Raw genomic sequence first — 19062 nt, forward strand, 5'->3', positions numbered from 1 at the left:
TTCCTTAAAAAATTGACCCTTATGACTGGTTTTGTGCTCCAGGGTCACATTTCCTCATAATAAAATCCCATGCATAAAGATGCTTCATGCCCACATTTAACTAAATGAAGATGACCTAACGACACACAACTTACTCTAAACATGTACAGCATAAAACACTTGACACCAATGTCTTTGCTTCGACAGAAACAGCTCTCGTGATTAAAATAAATTCATAAATTTTCATCATGGGCTTTTTTCGCATCGCTCTCGTCCCATGTCCAGCTGAACTAAATTGATTTTATTTCTATAAAAAGGCCGTGTGCAACACCGACTGAAGGACGTTTGTGCATTAACTTTTAACTTCGTCCCCACCCTTTTTTATTTTCTCTAATTATTCATTTGGCATTATGGGCTTCAACAGAGAAAGTTGAAGGCAAAGATCATACACAGGTCTGATGGATCTTTTGATTTGCGCAATTTTCTCTCTGTTGCCCTGAGTTTGGACCGATGCTCACAAAGAACACTGGATAACCAAAACTGCATGGACGACGTCCTTTTTTATGTGTCTGTAATTAATACTGAATTTGTAATAAGTAATGAATTTAGCCAATAAGAAAGCGTTTTCTAAATACAGACAAACCAAGTCCTGTTTGGTGGATATCATTTTTATTTAGAGATGGTTAACATTGAAATACTTGAGGTAAGGGGCATATTAACTTCATAGTATTTAGATTAAGTTAATCTTACAAAATATGTTACAAATTGCTTTCTAAAGCATGTATTTTATAATGTGAAATAACCTTCCCAACCCTGTTCATGCATTCCCTGGGAACTGAACCATGACCTTCATGTTGCTAGTGCCAGACTCTACTACATGTGTTTTATATGACACCATCAGCATTACCATTTGAGTGAAAAACTGAACTAAAATGGACATGAATTTCAGATGCCTTTGGATGGGGGGTGTCAAAAACAGAAAACAGTCAAGTTAGTTTTGAAAACAGTTTACGAAAATCCAAAAATTGAGACATCATTTTATAAACTCAACCTTGAATAGCTAGGTAACTTAAAAAAAATAATAATGTTTGTGCAACTTCATTCATGTGGAACCAATGAGCATGAGTAAATAAAGCAAGTTCAACACGTTCAGTTCAAGTTCAGCTGTCTATAGTCGAACCGTCTCGCAAGATCAAACACCAAATCATGTCCTCATTCTACATGACCTCTCTATGGTAAACCAGCAGATCCTCCTGTCTACCCTCTCTGACTTGAGCGTCAGAGGTACAGTAGCTCTTCACAGGTCTCATGGAGTGGAGGGCTGTCTGAGCCACATCAGCTAATCACTGGTGTTCCTCAAGGTTCTGTGTTCACTCCTTTTCTGTTCACCATTCACACAAAGGCCTGGTCATGCACTACGAGCATCATTGCTTTCATGACAGATCCATTGTGATGCACTTTGTGTATATCATTTTGGAAAATGCTTCTGCTAAATTAACAGTATAGGAGTAATTAGATACTGTGAAATTGTATATTTATTTGACAAAAACCATGATGGGGCCTGTGTCCTCTACACAGTTTGTATAATATTTTATTGTCTAACACAACCACTGAATATGCACAGCTCTTAAGACGGACCTGGACAGTTTGACAAATAGTGGTCAGTAAAAAAAAAAAATAAATGCTAAGGTGGTAAAAATAAAAGAGCATACAAAACCAGACGAGAAAGTAAAATGTGGTCAGGAAGTGATAAAGTAATCAAAATTAGAGACTTTTTAATTGTATTTAAATTTAAACCTTAAAGTCATGTATATTCAAATGTTACCCAACACCACTGATCAAACTCTAGATGTTCTCAAGGTGAAGTTTAGACAAAAGCACTCTGGAGACAGAACAGCATTAAGCAAGGCCACACTTTTTCATTTTACAAAATTTATTTGCAGGAATGCAAAAAACACTTGTTATGCAGCAGTACTTTAAAACACCATTTTTTAAAATAAAAAATGGTCTGATGGTGATACAGAAATTGTTGAGTCAGTCATATTCAAAATCCAGTCAATACTTTCAAAGAGGCAAAAAAAAGAAACTGAAACAATAGAATCCCTTTAAAAATGTATAAACCCTGTTCGAGCGTATAAGAGAATTAAAGTTACCAGTAACATGCCAAAAACGATGCATATCTTAATAATCCATCACATTAAATGTGATGAAAAGGCAGCTACGGTGTGCCCAGTTCAATGACATCATACGTCCTGCCCAACCTGTTATTACAGACCGAATGGGTAATGGCATAATCAGAGCCGCTCTCACCAGTCCAGTCTGATTCACAATCAGCACCAGGGATGGAGATGGAGCAAAGCTTAAGTACAGAGATCGATCCCAGCTGATCTCCTGTCAGCCAGACCAGCCTAACTGCCTCCGTCGAGATCACGAGGAAGCAGCGGCTATCAGAACGGTGCTCTGGACTTGCCTTTAAAAACGACGGTGAACTGTGCTTGCCTAGGCGGCACGTAGTTCACAAAAGGGATGGTGTTGGTTTCAAAATTGATCAAGCAGCCATCAATGTGGACCGCATGTTCTTAAAATAAAAAAAAGCTTTAAAAAATGAATTTGGGGCGAGGGTGAGAAACGCGGCTAAAGTTTCTCAAAGTAGCTTCTTCCTCAATTTCAAGCTTTTACAAACAAGTAACATCCTCATCACCTGTCTCTAGAGCTGTAACTACATCTTCAGAGGAAGGCATCTCGCTCAGCTCAGACTGACGAAGGCAAGGCTTCTTTAGACTCATCACATGAGTGTCATTCACATGCCCAGTCTGACTGTTCAGCATTATTACAAAAGGACTATAATACACGAGGTACATTGGCTCTGATGTTGCCCCTGTGCATAAGTTGAATATAAAAAGCCCTGCTTGCATTAAGTCTCCATATGTACAGTACAGATAGGGCAGTTTCAGCCTCCAGGATGAGGTAGTTAACCAACCCTTTCCCAAAAAAAAAAAAAGGTTCCGAAAAGAACCATTTTACCTGGAATGCCTGGTCAGTCACGCCAGGTTGTAACAACGCAAGGGAGAAAAAAATAAAAATAAAAAAAAAGAGGCAAGACTCAAATACAAGCTTAACATGTTTGTCCTCATGATAAGCTGCAGTTAAAAATGCACAAAAATATACAACAGCATCGAGCTCCTCCAAGCCACTTCAAACATCTACAAAGTGCAAAATACATGTAACGTTAAGGATAAAACTCCTTTGGGCTACTTCGACCTCCAGAAGTAACGGTAAATGGCATTTTCTCTCATGACAAGGGTTCTGGGACATTCTTATATAAAAAAAAAATAATTAAATACAAAAACAATACACAAAGAAGAGTCCACACACGTCTAATCGTGACTTTGCGTTGATGGCAATCTTGGAGGCAGACAGGGAGAAGATATGCTTCCGTAAGGCAGGACCCGAGCTGGACCATGGAACGGACCTTACATCACATCCGCTGGCAGCACCTGGCGTGACCCCACTGAGCTAGTCAGTCTTCACTGGGACATGTCAGGACCCTCGACCCCTTTTCCCTGCTAGCCAGGTAACAAAAGGAACACAAATTAGAGGAGCGTTAACAATGAATACAACAAAAGGAAAAAGAAAAATCACACAAGGACATAAACGACCGCAAAGATGTCAAAGAAAAGAGGGAGACAAAGCAAAATGCATTCACTAGACTAGCGACGACACCCTACGTTTTGGCATGCACACGTGTAAGGAGCCCGAGAGAAACGAGCACAACAGCGGCTCGGATCTAAACGACAGGAATTAAGTGATCTGAAGGGGGTGGGAAAGTTACAGAGATACGAAGGAGGAAAGCAAAAGGCAGAGTCATGCATGGTAGCTTCCCACAGTGGCTCAAATTTGGGACAAACGTGCAAGGGCAAAGTGAGTTAGAGCTTCCAGCGACAAAGACGCCTCGTCTGGACACACCACTTTGCGTCAAATTGTGCTTTCTGTGGCTATCATTGAGTTTAGCCTCTGTCCTCGTGGAGTTTCTCTAACAAAACCCCATTGAAGGGGACCTCAGGAGAGAAGGTTCCCAAAAAATTGCAATGGCAGTGAATCGGAGTAAAGAAAAGCCTCTCAGTTGGAGGAGATTGTGAGAAATGGGGTATGCGTTTACACACAGCTTGAGTGGAGAGAGGATGCGGACTTCGACTTGGTGATATCAATTTGAAGGCATGCAGAGTGAGGTAGCAGCACATCTACAGGCAAACCTTTAGTCCTTTTTCTTCCACAAGGAGCCATAAATTTGTAGGCAATTTGAAGAGAGAATTTGCCGAAACATGAATTTGAAACACAATTTGAGTTTTTGTACACTGGTGCGTGTATGTTTATTCAAGCAGACAAACAGCAAAGAATACAAGCCAAAACGTAAAGCCAAAAATTAGGATCAAAGTCCCTTTTTCTTATTTTATTTTTTAAATCTGTTTCCCCAAAAACAAGACAAGCTATTTGACTAGCATTATCTTTTATAACATACAAATATCAATTTTTTTTTCTTTTTACTTCGTTGAATACAAGTTTAGGAGACACTTATTTTTTTTTTCCTTTTTTGTTGCTGTTACCTACTTAAGACATGAAGAGCAAACTTCCTATGAACATACATGGTACTATATAGCCAAATAGACAGGTTGAGCACAAAATTGCAAATTTAAAAATTTCAATCCCGATTTTAAAAAGTAGGAAACGACTTCCAAACAAAACAAAAACAGTTCGGCAGAAGCAGGTGGGAGTGACTACTGATCGAGTCCAAGCGGATTCTTAAAATATGTACAAGAAAACCCGCCGGGAAGAGGAGAGAGGCAACCTTTAATGGATTTGAGGGCCAATCAAATCTCTATAAAAAGGTTTGTTTTTTTTTAGTTGGTTTTATTGAAAACAAAAAGAGCCCTACATTCTCTACTTCCACTGTTGCCCAAAAGAATCCTGATAAAACTCCTGGTTGTCAGATTTGTAACCATAGTTACCAGAATGATCGCCACCTTGCAAGGGTTGCTGTGCAATGGGTTGCGAGCCCCAGTTCTGATTAATGGTCTGGCGCCGTTTGGAATCTGGCTGGTTGTAGCCATCGGCTTTGCGCTTGCCTCCTACATTTCCACCGCGTCCACCCCGAACACCACGTACCCCGCGCCCTCTCGGCAGAACCCCGCCTCTGGCTCCTCCGCGTGGGCCCCTGCTGATCCCTGGCCCTCCGCCGCGCTGCGGGAAGCTCGCCCGGCCTCGTGGAGCGCTGGCCCCTCTGCCGCGCGCGGGAGACGTCCCACCTCGAGCCCCGCCACGCCCCCCTCTACCTCGAGCGGGCACCTGGAAGTCATCGTAGCCGAAGTACGGGTCATCGTATCCACCCCTGTAGTTATGGTAATCGTAACCATAATAATCGTAGTAATCTTCGTAGCCATAATAGTCTGGCGGGTAGGAGTAACCGCCCCGGCCCCTGGCAGGAGGCGGCATTTGAGGAGGCCCATAGTAGTAGTAATCGTCATACCTGGGAGAGAAGAGCACAGGGATGTTTACATGGACGCTTGCTCTGAGATCGCTCACCTCGGAGACATAGAGCTGTAAAGCTGCTGCTCCTGGAGGGCTGCAGAGTCCAGCTCCAACCCTAACCAAACACACCTGCCTGTGCTAATCAGGGTGTTCAGGATGACTCAAAACACCAATGCCTTGTCCAAATACCCACACTAGTGGTCTTTGCACTTGTCTACTCATATGATGCATTTCCTATATTTGGCCCAAGTGTTCAAGTTAGGGATGCACGATATTTTGCCGATATGCCTTTTGTTTGTTTGTTTGTTTTTAAACTCATTTTGGCCGATAGCCAATGCAGATACCGATATGTTTCCTTTTGTTAGGAAACAACACCAAGTCTCTCCTGTGCAGAAATAAGCAAATAATTTTTAACTTTGGTAAGTTAATTTATTTGTTTGAATTAAACAAACAACAATGAAGTTCTTTTATAACGACAGTACATAAATTTGAAAATAACTATAACCTATTCAAATCGCTGTAATTATTTTCAGAAAGATGCAGGATTAACCTTAACATTTTATTTTATTTAACATTTGTAAATGGTCCAAACGCAAGAGTTGTAAAAATTCTGAAAATCTTTTAGAGCTCATTTGTTAATTTTTTTGACATTACAAATGAATAAATCAGTTATAAAATTAAAGTGACCTGTTTTTTTTCTTCATGTAAGCTATAGCTTATGAACTTTAAATCAAAACATACTTATGATTTTGGACATCAATTGCTGCTTTATTTAATCAGAAATGGTCCAAATATTATCAATTTAGAAGGCCAACAGCGCCCCCTACGGAATTAAAACTCCTCAGACCCAGGGGAGGCTGCCGCTGCACATGCTATTACTGTTGACTATCACATACCAAACGCGTTAAGCAGCGATCCAAAGCAGTGAATCTAATCATCATTCAGACAAAACTCTGCTTCAAGAATGAGCCACACTGTTGACATGATCTAATCACTAGCACACCCTGAGCACATGCGAGTTAATGCATTCCTCTTATCGGCAAGACATATCGGCATAATTTTTCATATCAGGTCGATGCCGATATTTACATTTAAAGCCGTTATCGGCCGATTCCGTTCGATAATATCATACATCCCTAGTTCAAGTGAGGATGAAGACCACAAGCGTGTCAAACTTTTCATTACCTGATAGGACACACTGACGGTGCGTTCCCACCAGACGCAACTTGCGTGAATAAAATCACGCTATTCGCGCGTAGTTGGACGCTTGAACATTTTGAGTTTACTCGCTTCATTCACGCGTGAAATTCGCTTCACAAGAGACGCAAATTCGTGTCATGGGAGGGGCTTCTGCAGGCGGCTCCAGTCTCGTTGCGAAATGGCTGACATGGATTTTGTTGAGAGGGTAGTTGCACTTTATGTGCTATGGAAACGTAGTTGTTTAAAACTCAAATCTGCGGTTTATTTATAAAAACAGCACCCATTTGAAAATGTACTTCGCTGATTTCGGAGCCGTGAGCTCCAGGCGATCACCGGGCGCTCAGTGCTCATGTATCCCGAAGAGAGGAGCATAACCTCGGCTAGTCCTTCTGACATTTGCCGCTGGCTCTGATGTCTCTGTAGTGGATAAACATAATTCGAAAACATAATTAAAAGATAATTCGTTTTGGGTAAATCTAACAGGTAATCTTTGGTCCATAGGCGGAGTTTGGGGGGGGCCGGGGGGGGGGGGGGGGGGGGCACTGCCCCCCCAGATCAGAGCCAATCGATTTTGTCAGATCTATGAATACAAAAATATTTTCAGATTGTCTCATTTTATTTGCATTATCTTATTTTAATGAGTATGTTAAGGCTAAATTATTTGTAATTAATGTAAAAAAAAAACCCCCAAAAAACCTACTCTCACAACTCGCGAATCTCAAAGTATCGCGTGAGTGGACTCTCTTCTCGTTCTCTTCCCGCTTTCTGCAAAGATACGCTAAATGAGCAAAATGTATATTGGTCGTTTTTTTAATAAACCCACAATAAAACGCGTGGAGGTCTCTAACTTTAACACTTCTCAAAAGAGGCGGATTCTTCTACATTAGGTAAGACATAAGTTTTTATTCCACTCTTTGTATAGCCAACCAGTCGTTGTTGTAAATGTATTTTAAAGGGGCTATGTGTAGGTTTTTACTTAAAAAAATCTTTAAGATAGTTTTCTCATTTGTCCATTTATAAGCCAAGCATAATGTAATAGGAAGAATCATGACACCTTGACTGTCCACCACAGTTGCCTCTATCAGCCTGTAGGCTCAGTTGTGTCTGGAGGAGTCGGGTCCAGATTGTGGCGCGAAAATTCACAAAATGTGGCGTCATGCGCGTTCTCGTCTACAGTGGCTAGCGGTAGTGTTTGAAATGGACTCTGTGGACGGAAAGAAGCGACCAGCCTCCAGCACAACCCAGACACCCACAAAAGCTCATCGTAAGCTTAAAACAAAAAACAAACAAACAAACAAAAAAAGCCTCATTTAGTGCGCACCGAGAACGAGCATGAGACTGGCTGCAGTTCCTCTAACGGCCACTGGTGTCAGTAACTGTTAGAAATTTCAGAACTTACACAGTGCTCCTTTAAATGAAGAAAATATATAGGCTATAAATAATTGAAAATGTAGAAAATATGGTATATGCAGTGCAAAAAAAAAAAAAAAGGTATATACGGTGTGTAAAAAAAAAAAAAAAAAAATCAGAGCTCATGGTCTACCGGTAGGTGCCCCCCCAGGCAAAAATGTGAAACTCCGCCTATGCTTTGGTCTATCGTACAGCTCCGGGTATCCACATACAGCGACGGTGATTTTGTCCTGTTGTTTCAGATTTCTGCCTTCGCTCGTTATCCCGTCACTACTAGAGCAAGCTCCTGATTGGTTAACGCGGCGTGGATATCCGCCAAAGTTCCGATTTTTCAACTTGCGATTCATGCATCAAATGCCCGAAACGCTCAATTTGCGCCGCCTCATTCACACAAATCGCACCGCAGGATGTCTATTCGCATCTTTGCATTGACTTAACATGTAAATCACTCACGCTTAACGCTTCATTCGTGCTTAGTGTTCAAAAAACACAATTGCTTTATCTTTGCATTTTAAAATCAACTTAATGTCTGTTCAGTAGTTCCTATAACAGATGACAGTTTAATTTGTGGTGCTTCTAATTAAGTGATTAGTTGCAAATGTACAAAATAAAAATCACCACTACTCATCTTTGCACCAATAAAACGTGCAACACTTTGTTTTCCTACCAAATTATTTGTAATATCCAACTATTACATTAACATTTAACTAGCATTGGAAATGTTTCTGTGACCACTCGCGAGATCTCAGCAAAAAGTCTTGTGATTTATTTCAAAACATTATGCATGACAGAATACACTAAGCCTCAAATAGCGGTCTGGGGTGTAGTGTGTATCAAGGGCACTACGCTTTGGCGTGTTTAAGACTTTGGACAGTCTTGCGCACTTCTTGTCACGTGCTCTCAAGTGGCCAAGAACACAAGTGTGGGTATTTGGACAAGGCATAAGTGTGCTGCATAAGAGTTAGAACGGACATCTTGAAGATAGCTGCCCTTCATGAGCAGGGCTGGACACACCACTGCTGTAAACCCACAAAACTCACATTTGCGTCTTCGCTGCTTGACGCTGTGCCTTCCTCTCTTTCCGCTTCTGGTCGGGTGGCTTGGCGAACACAATCTCAATGTGCTCCCCCTCTAAATCTTTACCGTTCATTTCTGCCAGCGCCTGCAAACATCCATACCGTCACACCACTGTATCGACCGCTCAACAAAACCAGAAACGTGCACCTGGACACTTGTTCCAAAGCGTCTTACCTTGACCGCTCCATCTCTCTCGTCGAAATGAATGAAGGCGTAGTCTTTCAGTTTCTTGACTCGCTCCAGTTTGCCAAACTGGCCGAATGAGTTTTCAAGTATTTCCTCTGTGACGCTGTTTGCCAGGTTCCTGACAAACAACACTTTCACCTAGGAGCAGATGAGATGACAACATGAGCTCCCTAGTTGTAAGAGAAGCTGGGGCCTAAATATAAGCGCCGTTATATCGGTCTGGCATTTAGGTCAGTTGAAAACGCCAAGACTTTGATCAACAGTGCACCCATAGCAGAAGGAAGACTCTTAACAACGTCCAGCCGACAGTAAACTGCCAGCATAAAGCCTACTGCCTCAGAACAGTGTTATCTGTCAGCAGGAACTGAGAACGTGTTCGTCTTTCAGTACAACCCCTTCACCAAAGAGAACACCTTGTGGTTTAGCACTGGATCATGTTCTGACCTTTGCCATGACCTCCGGGTCAGGATCCTCAATAGGGTCAGCCCACTCGACGGTGACCACATTGCCCCAGACCTTCACCTTCCCGCTCATGAGCCTCCGTCGAGCCTGTGCTGCTGTTTTGTGGTCCTCATACTCCAGAAAACAGAAGCCCCTGTTCTTTTTCTTATCATCCGGCTGATGGTAAAGGATGACGTCAGTAAGACCCTCTGAGAAAAAGAGAAAGTTAAATGTAGATCTTAAAATCTTTATAGAACCCTAAAGAACAAAGCATGTTGAGAGGACACAGAGGAATGCATCCTCATTTCAAAGCAAAGCTCACCTGTGACTTTGGAAAACTCTTCAACAATCTGTTCTTTTGTCTTGCTCTTGGGAATGGAGCCCACAAAGAGTCTGTTGTTTGCCACGGATATACACACACCAATATGTTTGCCTGGGCGGATTTCATGATTGTTACACTGAGGAGAAAAACAGGGATTGAATACTTGAACAACTGTTGAATTTGTAAAGGCTCGCTTGCACTCATGTCTATCACTACCCAACCACATTTTTCCACAAACACCCCAATAAGGTTTTTTGGAGTGATTCTGAGATATGATTGTGAATCTAGTTTGCTACTGGAAGACAGAGGCAGCAAGTACACACTCACGAATGGACCTGTATGATCTGAGTGTCTTACTAGCTTGACGGCCTCCTGTGCAGCCTCTTTAGTGCAGAACGTGAGGAAGGCGTAGCCCCTGTTCAGGCCGCTCAGAGGATCCATCATCAGACGCATGTCCCAGATCGGCCCTGCCTTCTCAAACAGAGGCACGAGCTCATCTTCAAACAAGTCCCTCGGGATCTTCCCCACAAAGATCTGCAGTATGGAGAGAACAGAGAAGTCAATGAGCCAGTCTGACAGGTTACAGCCATACTAAAAACACCCAGAGGCTACAATATGAATTTAATCATTTCTTTGAAGTATAAGCAGACCCACTGAAGATTTGAACACAGGAAGGTGATTCAGGACTTTCATTCATCTCTCTCTAATGCCTGATTATGATAAGGGTTATCGTTAACAAAATAAATAACATTTTAAAAACATTAACAGAAAAAAATTCAGCTAGTTGCTAAAGCAATATGTAAACTAAAATAACACTGTGACTGGTCAGTGGCGTCTTCCTCAAATATTATTCTTATCACATAAAACATCAACTCAAATCATTATCTTCATTCATTTGATTTGCCAAGCAGCCAAGAATGGATTAAGTGGGACGATGAAAAGGCATTAGCTTCATGTCTGGGTCCTGCTCATCCAGTTGGGCTGATTTTGATACTAACGTTACATACATGCTATGTTTGAACTCCACACAGATTTCGGTGTGCCTGCTAACATCGGAGCAGCATCTGCTGGGTTTTACAGCAGTCAGATGCTCTTAAATGTGGAGAGGCTGTAGAGTCAGATCTTAGCGGTAAACTGTCAGCGTAACAAAGTTACTCCAGAGCAGTGTACATAACTCATCATTCAGACAGCCTTTAAAGACAGCTGATGCAGCGCACCACAGCATGAGTGATGTGAATTACCTCTGTCCCGACCGTGGGCTGAGCACCAGTGTAGACTGACTCTGGCGGAGGACCGCCGTACTTGCGCTGACCTGTAGTGACATCAAGGGTGTAGCCTGTTCTCTCCAGCAAAGTCTGAAAAACACCACCAAACCAATCAATCAACATAGGTGCCCGTTTCACTGAAGTCAAATGTTTGGGTCCCTATGAAATCTGTTTTATTTTTTCTCAAATTCCGTTTTATTTCTCTGGATTCCAGTTTTGTCCCCATTTTAGTTTTTCCTGGACATTTTTAGGTTAAATTAAACTATTATTTAAAAAAACATGTCTACTTAAAACCATGAAACTTATACAATTTATCATCAACTTATTAAAAGTTTAACAAAAATTACATGATTAGGGCCCTATGAAATGTTTTGTTTTTATGTTTTATTATTAGCGCTTCTAATTATTTGAATGCATAAGAACAAGTTTCATTTATTCTTACAATAGCCTTATGATTTATTTATTTTATTTACTCTTTGTCTTTATTTTGGATGCATTCGTTATTGCTTATGAGTTGCTTGTATAGTCTATTTGAAGTAAAATTCATGTCACAATATCTTAAAGACTGTATTTTTGGAAAGCACATTGTACATTATTTTAATATTGAATAAATGTTAAAAAAAAAAAAAAAAAAAAAAAAAAAAAAAAAAACCTTATGAATTTGTTTTTTTTTTTTTCTTCCGAAACTATTTATATTTATTTGGGTTATCAAATGAAGGCATAAAACCTTTTAATTAATGAAAATTTATTTTTGGCAAATGAAGGAGATTTACTATTAAAATGAAAAAATGTATTCCTTAAATAAGGTTATAATACATAAGGTTATGATCATTCTCCTGAACAATGGTAATGTATTTCTGCCACAAGGTCTTCAAGTTAAATTTCTGCTTAATTCATCCAAACAAATTACGTGACATTCAGCTTTAAACTATAAATTTCGTTTTTCTAACCGTTTTCAGCATTGTGGAAATCGCAGGGCTCTTTATATTAAATAAAAAGCCCAAACGCACCTTGATTTTTGCTTCATCTGGTCCTTTCGTGGAATCTACAACTTTGGTCCCCTGTTTCTCTCTCTGCCTGTAGGTCTTCATCACTCCACAGAGAAAGGCACTTTTGTTCTGGGTGAAAGCAAGCGAGAGAGTTGGTAAATCCTCCCCATGTTTCACTACACTGACTCAAAGAGCAGAGCGAGAGCACTTACTTGCACATGGGATAGGTCGCTCTCTTTGAACTGGACGAGGACTTGCAGTGCACCTTCCTCATTGAACTCTTTCAGTGCTTCAATGGCCCTCTCATCCAGGTCACTGTGCGCCACAAGGCCTGCAGGGAGAAAACCAGGGAAACCTCAGCGTAGCCGAGAGATGTGACGATCTGCAGGAGTCTTTACCCCCCGTCCAGTCAGGTTCGTGGATTGTACATCAGCGTCACTCAGAGAGAGAGTTCATGTTGTCATCATGTGGACAGGGCATCAGCGCAGACCAGCGCTGCTAGTGACTTCCCCAGGTGCTCATGATTATGAGTATTAAGAGTAAGAGTATTTTGCGGTCTGATAATCCAAATAGGCATCACTACACCTCGTTCATACAGTAATAATGATTATCCCAGGAGCACCCCCAGCCCCTCTCACCCCTTCATAATTAGCATCTGTTAGTGATAAGCTGTAGGGGACGTCACCTGTCTCGGCTCTAGACAGCTGCCTCTATTGTCCTGGTTTATGCCCAGCTGGCCGGCATCCCCCGGGACAGCCCACCCCCCTTTAACAGCACAGAGCTAATCCCCAGAAAGCGTGCTATCAGGATCGGACCAGACACGCTCAATTCAGCCTTTATTTCTGCAGGCCGGCGTGCCGCTACAACTCAGCATCTCTTTTTAACGCTGCAGTACCCATTTTGCAGTGAAACCACACAAAGTTGCTAATTACCTGCCAATTCCCTACGCAAGAAAACATACGACACGTACAGTTCAACATGCATTGAATATGATGAATGTCAATTTGGAGGGTTCAAGTTTTGGCTTACCTGCTAGGTAAATTTCATCTAGCTTTTCAGCAACTTTTTGTGGTAAACCAGCTTCTAATAAAGTGTTGAAGTGGTCAGAATGGGTAACTGCAGCAGACGTGTCCATTGGTTCTTCTGTACCATTCCCATTAATATGTTCTGTGGCCATGTCTCCAGAAATCTGTTCAAATGCAATGAGCCAAATTATTGCAGGTTTTGGTAGACAGTTACACAAATTAATGGGTATTCAATTTTATGAATAGGGTTTCTCCATATTGCAATCTAAAAATCATCCAGTCTTGTTTTCCACCTGCATACAATGATACAAATGCGCTGAACCATCACAATCATACATGCATAACATCCCCCAAAACACCTACAGCCTCTCAGTCCTCAGCCAGCCAGCATGTTTACTGCATCCACAGCTCGAGCAAACACAGTAAACAGCGGCAGTGCATGTGCTCAACACCAGGCCGTGCTCTTCACTATAACAGCACGACAGAACGCGCTCCAGAGCGATGCTCGTGTAAATCAGGCCCAGACTGAACCGGTGGTGTGTGTGTGATCCGTAAATACACGGTCAGACTGTATTGACGCGTCTCAGGCCCTCCACAGCCACACTCCGAGCGACTTACTCTTTAAAAACATACGAGACGACAACGCACTGCGCAAAACGTGCTATAAACGCGTTATCCACCAACGCAGCTGAAGAAAATCAGCAAAGCTGCTAGATAAAAACGGTTTAGCGTGTTAAATGGGGTTCAGGCGCGTGTCTTGGTTAGCATTAGCCTGCTCTCAGCAGCGTGACTCACGCGCTCACATACAACATCAGTTCACTAGTGTGCAGCCACACGCTGGAATTACTCACAAAACACACAGATGTACGCGTTTATATGCGTTTAAACGGTTCTCGAGGCCTGGTGTCGCAGAGCTAGCGTGTTTAACGTGTCCGGTAACCCCCTCCCCCCGCGGGATCCGCACATTGTTTCCAAACACCGGTCAAATAAAGGCCTCCGCGGCGCGAAACGCTTTCGGAATCCGGTCCGGAGCGGCGGCGCGCTTACCTGGCGCTGTTCCGCGGGTGTGTTCGGGTCTGTCGGTGTGTATGTGTGTTCTGGGGGCGGTAAATGACTCCCCGGCGGAGCTCCGCTTGATTCCCGATAATATAAAATGGCGGGCGGCGCTGTTCACGCGCGGTGCTCTCTATCAACGGGCTCTGCCGCGACGGGGTTTCTGACGCAGCCGATCAGGGGTGCGCGAGCCCAGTGTTGCCAAGTCTCGGATTATTGCGCTACTTTATCACCGGCAACTCGGGTTGTTTTTCATGTTGAAGCGACCCCAATAACGTCATATTTAGCCCCTAAAATGCGATATTTCCTAGGGGAACCGCGCCAAAAGACGTGTATTTCACCCCCAGAACGCGATTTGTACCGGGGACCCTCGAAACGCTATTGGGCTAGTTATGGCCTAGTTTTGAACAGCAGTTGGGCTGATTTTATTGTGAAAACCTGGCAACCCTGGAATGGCTTTTTCACATTTTTCAGCCGTTTTGGCAAAGCACCTGTACTGTAAACATTTTAGTCCGAATTTTTTAATGTTTATCCAATATAAATTTTTTATTATTATCTGATCACTTAAAAGAAGATATAGGCTACAGGAAAATATTAAATAATTAATTTATGTGTCCTGTTAGTCAAATTTCATATACACACACAAATGTACTAAAAATGTCCAAACCTCTTTATTCTTTATTGAGAGTTGACTTAGACAAGGATATGGAAACTATCCGAAATCCTGTTCATCCGAGAGCCATGAAAACTATTTCTTTATTCATCCTTTGAGTCTTTTTGAGATGTAAATCTGGTTGCATGCACTTTTTTTGTCTCTGTATGTAATTATCTGTATGCAACATTTAAAAATTGAAATGGCCCTTTTTCACGTTCGTGGGCTTCTCAGCAGCAGAAGTCGTCATAGTTGGGTTAACTTCAAGAGCAGTGAATGGGAGAGTACAGATATATATTTTTGCATTCCCATTCGCTCAAATAGCAAAAGAAAAACTCCACGATAGTGTTTTCAGGACTTTAAAAAAGGGGGAAAATAGACTGATAATGGCAATCAGCAGAACAATGTCAAATGTACCGTCCCTCTCATATGCATTAGAAACACCCTCGCATTAGCATCCTTTTTTTTGTAATTTGATGCAAAGGTGATGTAACACAAAGTATAGGCCTAGTGTTATAAATGTACATACATCTTTTAAAAAATGAAAATATAAAAAACATTCAAGGATTTAGGATGCTGATGACCATTAAATGCTCTTGTGAAAAGAGTTCATATGCTCAACTCCAGGCATGCCAACTTTTAAGTTCAGCTTAGAGTGAATTTTTTATTTATTTATGTATTTATGTATTTATTTTGAGGGGGTGGGGTTTCGATCTCTGTTCATTATGAATGAATCTGCATATAGCCATACTGTACGTATAAGGGGATAAAAATCTTTTATTTTTTCTTGGGTTAAATTCAGTATTTGCTTGCATTCATTAATATTCACTTGTGCACTTAAACGAGTCTCATTAAAAATTAAAAAAGGATGTATGTTATTAACTTTTCAATTTCACATTTAAAAAACCTAGTGTTTAATCATGTCTAAATATTCATTCAAATACAAAACTTAAAAATAAGCGAGCAGGTATGACCTGCAATACTCTTTTGAGAAACTAGACTAGTAGATACATGTGTATTTATTAAAGAGCCATACAGGTAACTAGTGGGTAAAATATGGCATTAATTAAAATGATTTTGTCCGTTCACAAAATGACTCTTAATTTGCTCCTTTGCATTGGAATTTAAAACCCTTTTCTTTATTTTAACCTTAAATACTACACTAATTGTAATATAAGTAATAGAAATATTAGGAAAAAATATATTATTAAAATATAGAGCATTTATTTAACTGAAAATAGTTAAGGTGTACGATCACATTATAAGTAAGGGATTTCTGAGGGTTAAATAGAAGAAATACATATTAATGTTGCCTCGCATCACTCTCCAGAATAAAATGATCCTTTAAATGTCATCGACGTAATAATGCAGTAATGCAGGCTCTAAAAGCTGCAGGGCAGAGCATATCCACAAACTCATAGATAATAACCAAAACAATCCAAGGTTCTTATTTAGCACAGTGGCTAGACTAACAAATAAACAGACACCGCCCGATCTAAATATTCCCCCACAGTTTAATAGTCATGACTTTATGAATTTCTTTACTGATAAAATAGATAACATCAGAAATACAATAACAAATGTAGATTCTACTGCGTCTAGTATTTCAGCTTCATTCATCGCACCCAAAGAAAAACTGCAGTGCTTTACAACTATAGGACAGGAAGAGCTAAATAAACTCAATGAAATGAAATTCTTGCAACAAAACCATACACACAAACACCATTTGAATGACTCTTTCATATCACCAGCAACACACTGATGGGCTTTATATAAAACACTGCAGTCTATGTGTTTCTATTTTTATTGTCATTTTCTCAAACTCCTTCTTCTGTAAAACTCAAAAGTAGAATTTCTGCAGTAATCAAACAATAATTTTTACAAAAAAACAAACATTCTTACAGAAATAAAGAAAAATAGAATCACAAATCATCAAATTTAGCAACAAAACAAAAGAAAAAAACAAAAAAAAACAATTAATGGATAAATTGGTATTGGGGAAAAAAAAAACATATACTTGTTTTGTGTGTGTGTGTGTGTGTGTGTGTGTGTGTGTGTGTGCGCGTGTGTTGTGCGTGTGCGTGTGTGTGTGTGTGTGGTGTGTTGTGTGTGTGTGTGTGTGTGTGTGTGCGTGCGTGCGTGTGTGTGGTGTGTTGTGTGTGTGTGTGTGTGTGTGTGTGTGTGTGTGTGCACCTGGTATTCATCACGTCCTGGGGACCAAATGTCCCCACAAGGATAGTAATACCAGTAAATCTTAATCTTGTGGGGACATTTTTTGGTCCCCATGAGGAAACAAGCTTATAAATCATACAGCATAAAGTTTTTTGAAAATCTAAAAATGCAGCATGTTTCCTGTGAGGGCTAAGTTTAGGTGTAGGGTTGGTGTAGGGCAATAGCACATACAGATTGTACAGTATAAAAACCATTACGCCTATGGGATGTCCCCATAAAACATGGAAACCCAACATGTGTGTGTGTGTGTGTGTGGTGGGGGGCTGGGAGGCTTATGGATCCCGCCTTCTGTTCGGATCTGGCCACAAGACCTCGTCAACATCACAGGAGATGTCCTCGCGGGCTAGGCATCGGGGAAAATATGGCCTTATCCACCCTTGGATTGATCCCACCTCAATGTCTCCGCATGCCTCGTCCATTGCTTGCAGAAGAGTCATGCGGGCGTGTGGTTGCCGATCATATACTTTCCACCGCCACGCAGAAAATAATTCCTCGATTGCATTTAGAAAGGGGCTGTAAGGGGGCAGGTATAACAATGTGAAATGGTTATGGTTGTTGGACCAATCTTGGACCAGAGCAGCCCGGTGGAAACTAACACTATCCCAGATGACAACAAACCTGGTCTGGTCTGTCCTGCACAACTGCATGTAGTGCATCTGATGCAATGATCTGACCTGTATTGTAGGGACCTAGAGTGGCATGGTGATGCAGGACTCCTTGGACACTACAGTTTTTTCCAACTGCTTACACACAAAATCTGTTCATGTCACACGATTTGTGAAACCTCTCACTCAAAGTGCAAAACTGCACACCAAATCTCCAAAACCATAAGCTATTTCTCAGTCTTTGACTCAGTTTTCAATTGCATAAAACACTTTTTTCAAACTACTACACACAATTCTCTACCTAAAACACAAAAATCTAACAGGAAGTGACTTGCTTTCCTTTTCCAAACACAACCAATCAAAATGCTATACACTTATTCACACACACACACACACACACAATTGTGTTCTTTACTGTATTCTAAAGAACATACTTTTGGTTTATATATGTTTATGGTTTTGTTGTATGCTACTGTATACAACAGTAATGTTTGGCCTAATAAATATGTTCTGTTTCTACGTTGCATTGGTGTTTACAGTGAACTTGTTACCCCTCTCAGCAGATTACTTTCCCTGGAGAACATTGTATTGAAATGTAGATATAAGCCTATGAAAGACCAAAGAGCTTTAGATTTAGAACAACAGTGTTTTCATGCTATATCCAAACAATTACTATTATGAAAGAAGGGTTTGCCATTTGCTGCAAATGCTTCATTCTGACATGTGTGTATGGCTTTTTGAATGCAGTGTTACAATTTGAAGGAGATGTGAGGCATTTTGTGTGTGCAGTTTTGGGAATTGTGTGTAGAGTTTTGAAAAAAGGTGACATAGTTTTGAAAACGTGTGTAAGCAGTTGGAAAAAGCTGTAATTGCAGCACACAAGGTGATATTTCCCCCACGCTGCCCAGGGACATTTACAACAGTCCTTTGTCCAACAATGTTACGGCCCGACGCCTGGTTTTGGCCAGATTGAAGCCTGCTTCAGACACATAGATGAACTCATGTGGCAGTTCGCCGGCATCAAAATCCAGAACCGTCTGTAACAGAAAATATTGAATAGTGTTCCTGAAAACACATACAGTAACTACAATGTCTACTAA

At 41.1% G+C, this 19062-nt stretch overlaps 1 protein-coding gene across 11 annotated transcripts; it reads right to left on the reverse strand.

Moving 5' to 3' along the window:
* Positions 1-1905: 1905 nt before the first annotated feature.
* On the reverse strand, positions 1906-14644 carry LOC306880322 (heterogeneous nuclear ribonucleoprotein Q-like). 11 transcript variants are annotated; one of them, XM_079433792.1, is made up of 12 exons: positions 14468-14644; positions 13425-13584; positions 12608-12726; positions 12417-12524; positions 11383-11496; positions 10499-10675; positions 10142-10277; positions 9823-10028; positions 9367-9516; positions 9156-9277; positions 5143-5503; positions 1906-3542 (listed from the first exon to the last, which is right to left on the reverse strand). In XM_079433792.1, the coding sequence occupies exons 2-12, from the start codon at positions 13570-13572 to the stop codon at positions 3507-3509; spliced, it is 1677 nt and encodes a 558-aa protein (XP_079289918.1). In that variant the 5' UTR covers positions 13573-13584; positions 14468-14644; the 3' UTR covers positions 1906-3506. The 11 variants fall into 11 exon arrangements, with proteins under 11 accessions (XP_079289918.1, XP_079289917.1, XP_079289916.1 ...); XM_079433791.1 differs by having other exon boundaries at positions 1906-3545; XM_079433790.1 differs by having other exon boundaries at positions 5001-5503.
* Positions 14645-19062: the final 4418 nt, after the last annotated feature.

Source organism: Barbus barbus (assembly GCF_936440315.1).
Source record: "Barbus barbus genome assembly, chromosome: 14".
Taxonomy (NCBI): Eukaryota; Metazoa; Chordata; class Actinopteri; order Cypriniformes; family Cyprinidae; genus Barbus; species Barbus barbus.

Excerpts from the sequence above, each read along its gene's own strand:
- LOC306880322 (XM_079433784.1), bottom strand. The coding sequence starts at position 13,572 with ATGGCCACAGAACATATTAATGGGAATGGTACAGAAGAACCAATGGAC. Across the intron at positions 10,278-10,498 it reads CACAGGAGGCCGTCAAGCTA|TGTAACAATCATGAAATCCG; the intron begins GTAAGACACTCA and ends TTTTCTCCTCAG. Across the intron at positions 10,029-10,141 it reads AGAGTTTTCCAAAGTCACAG|AGGGTCTTACTGACGTCATC; the intron begins GTGAGCTTTGCT and ends TCTTTTTCTCAG.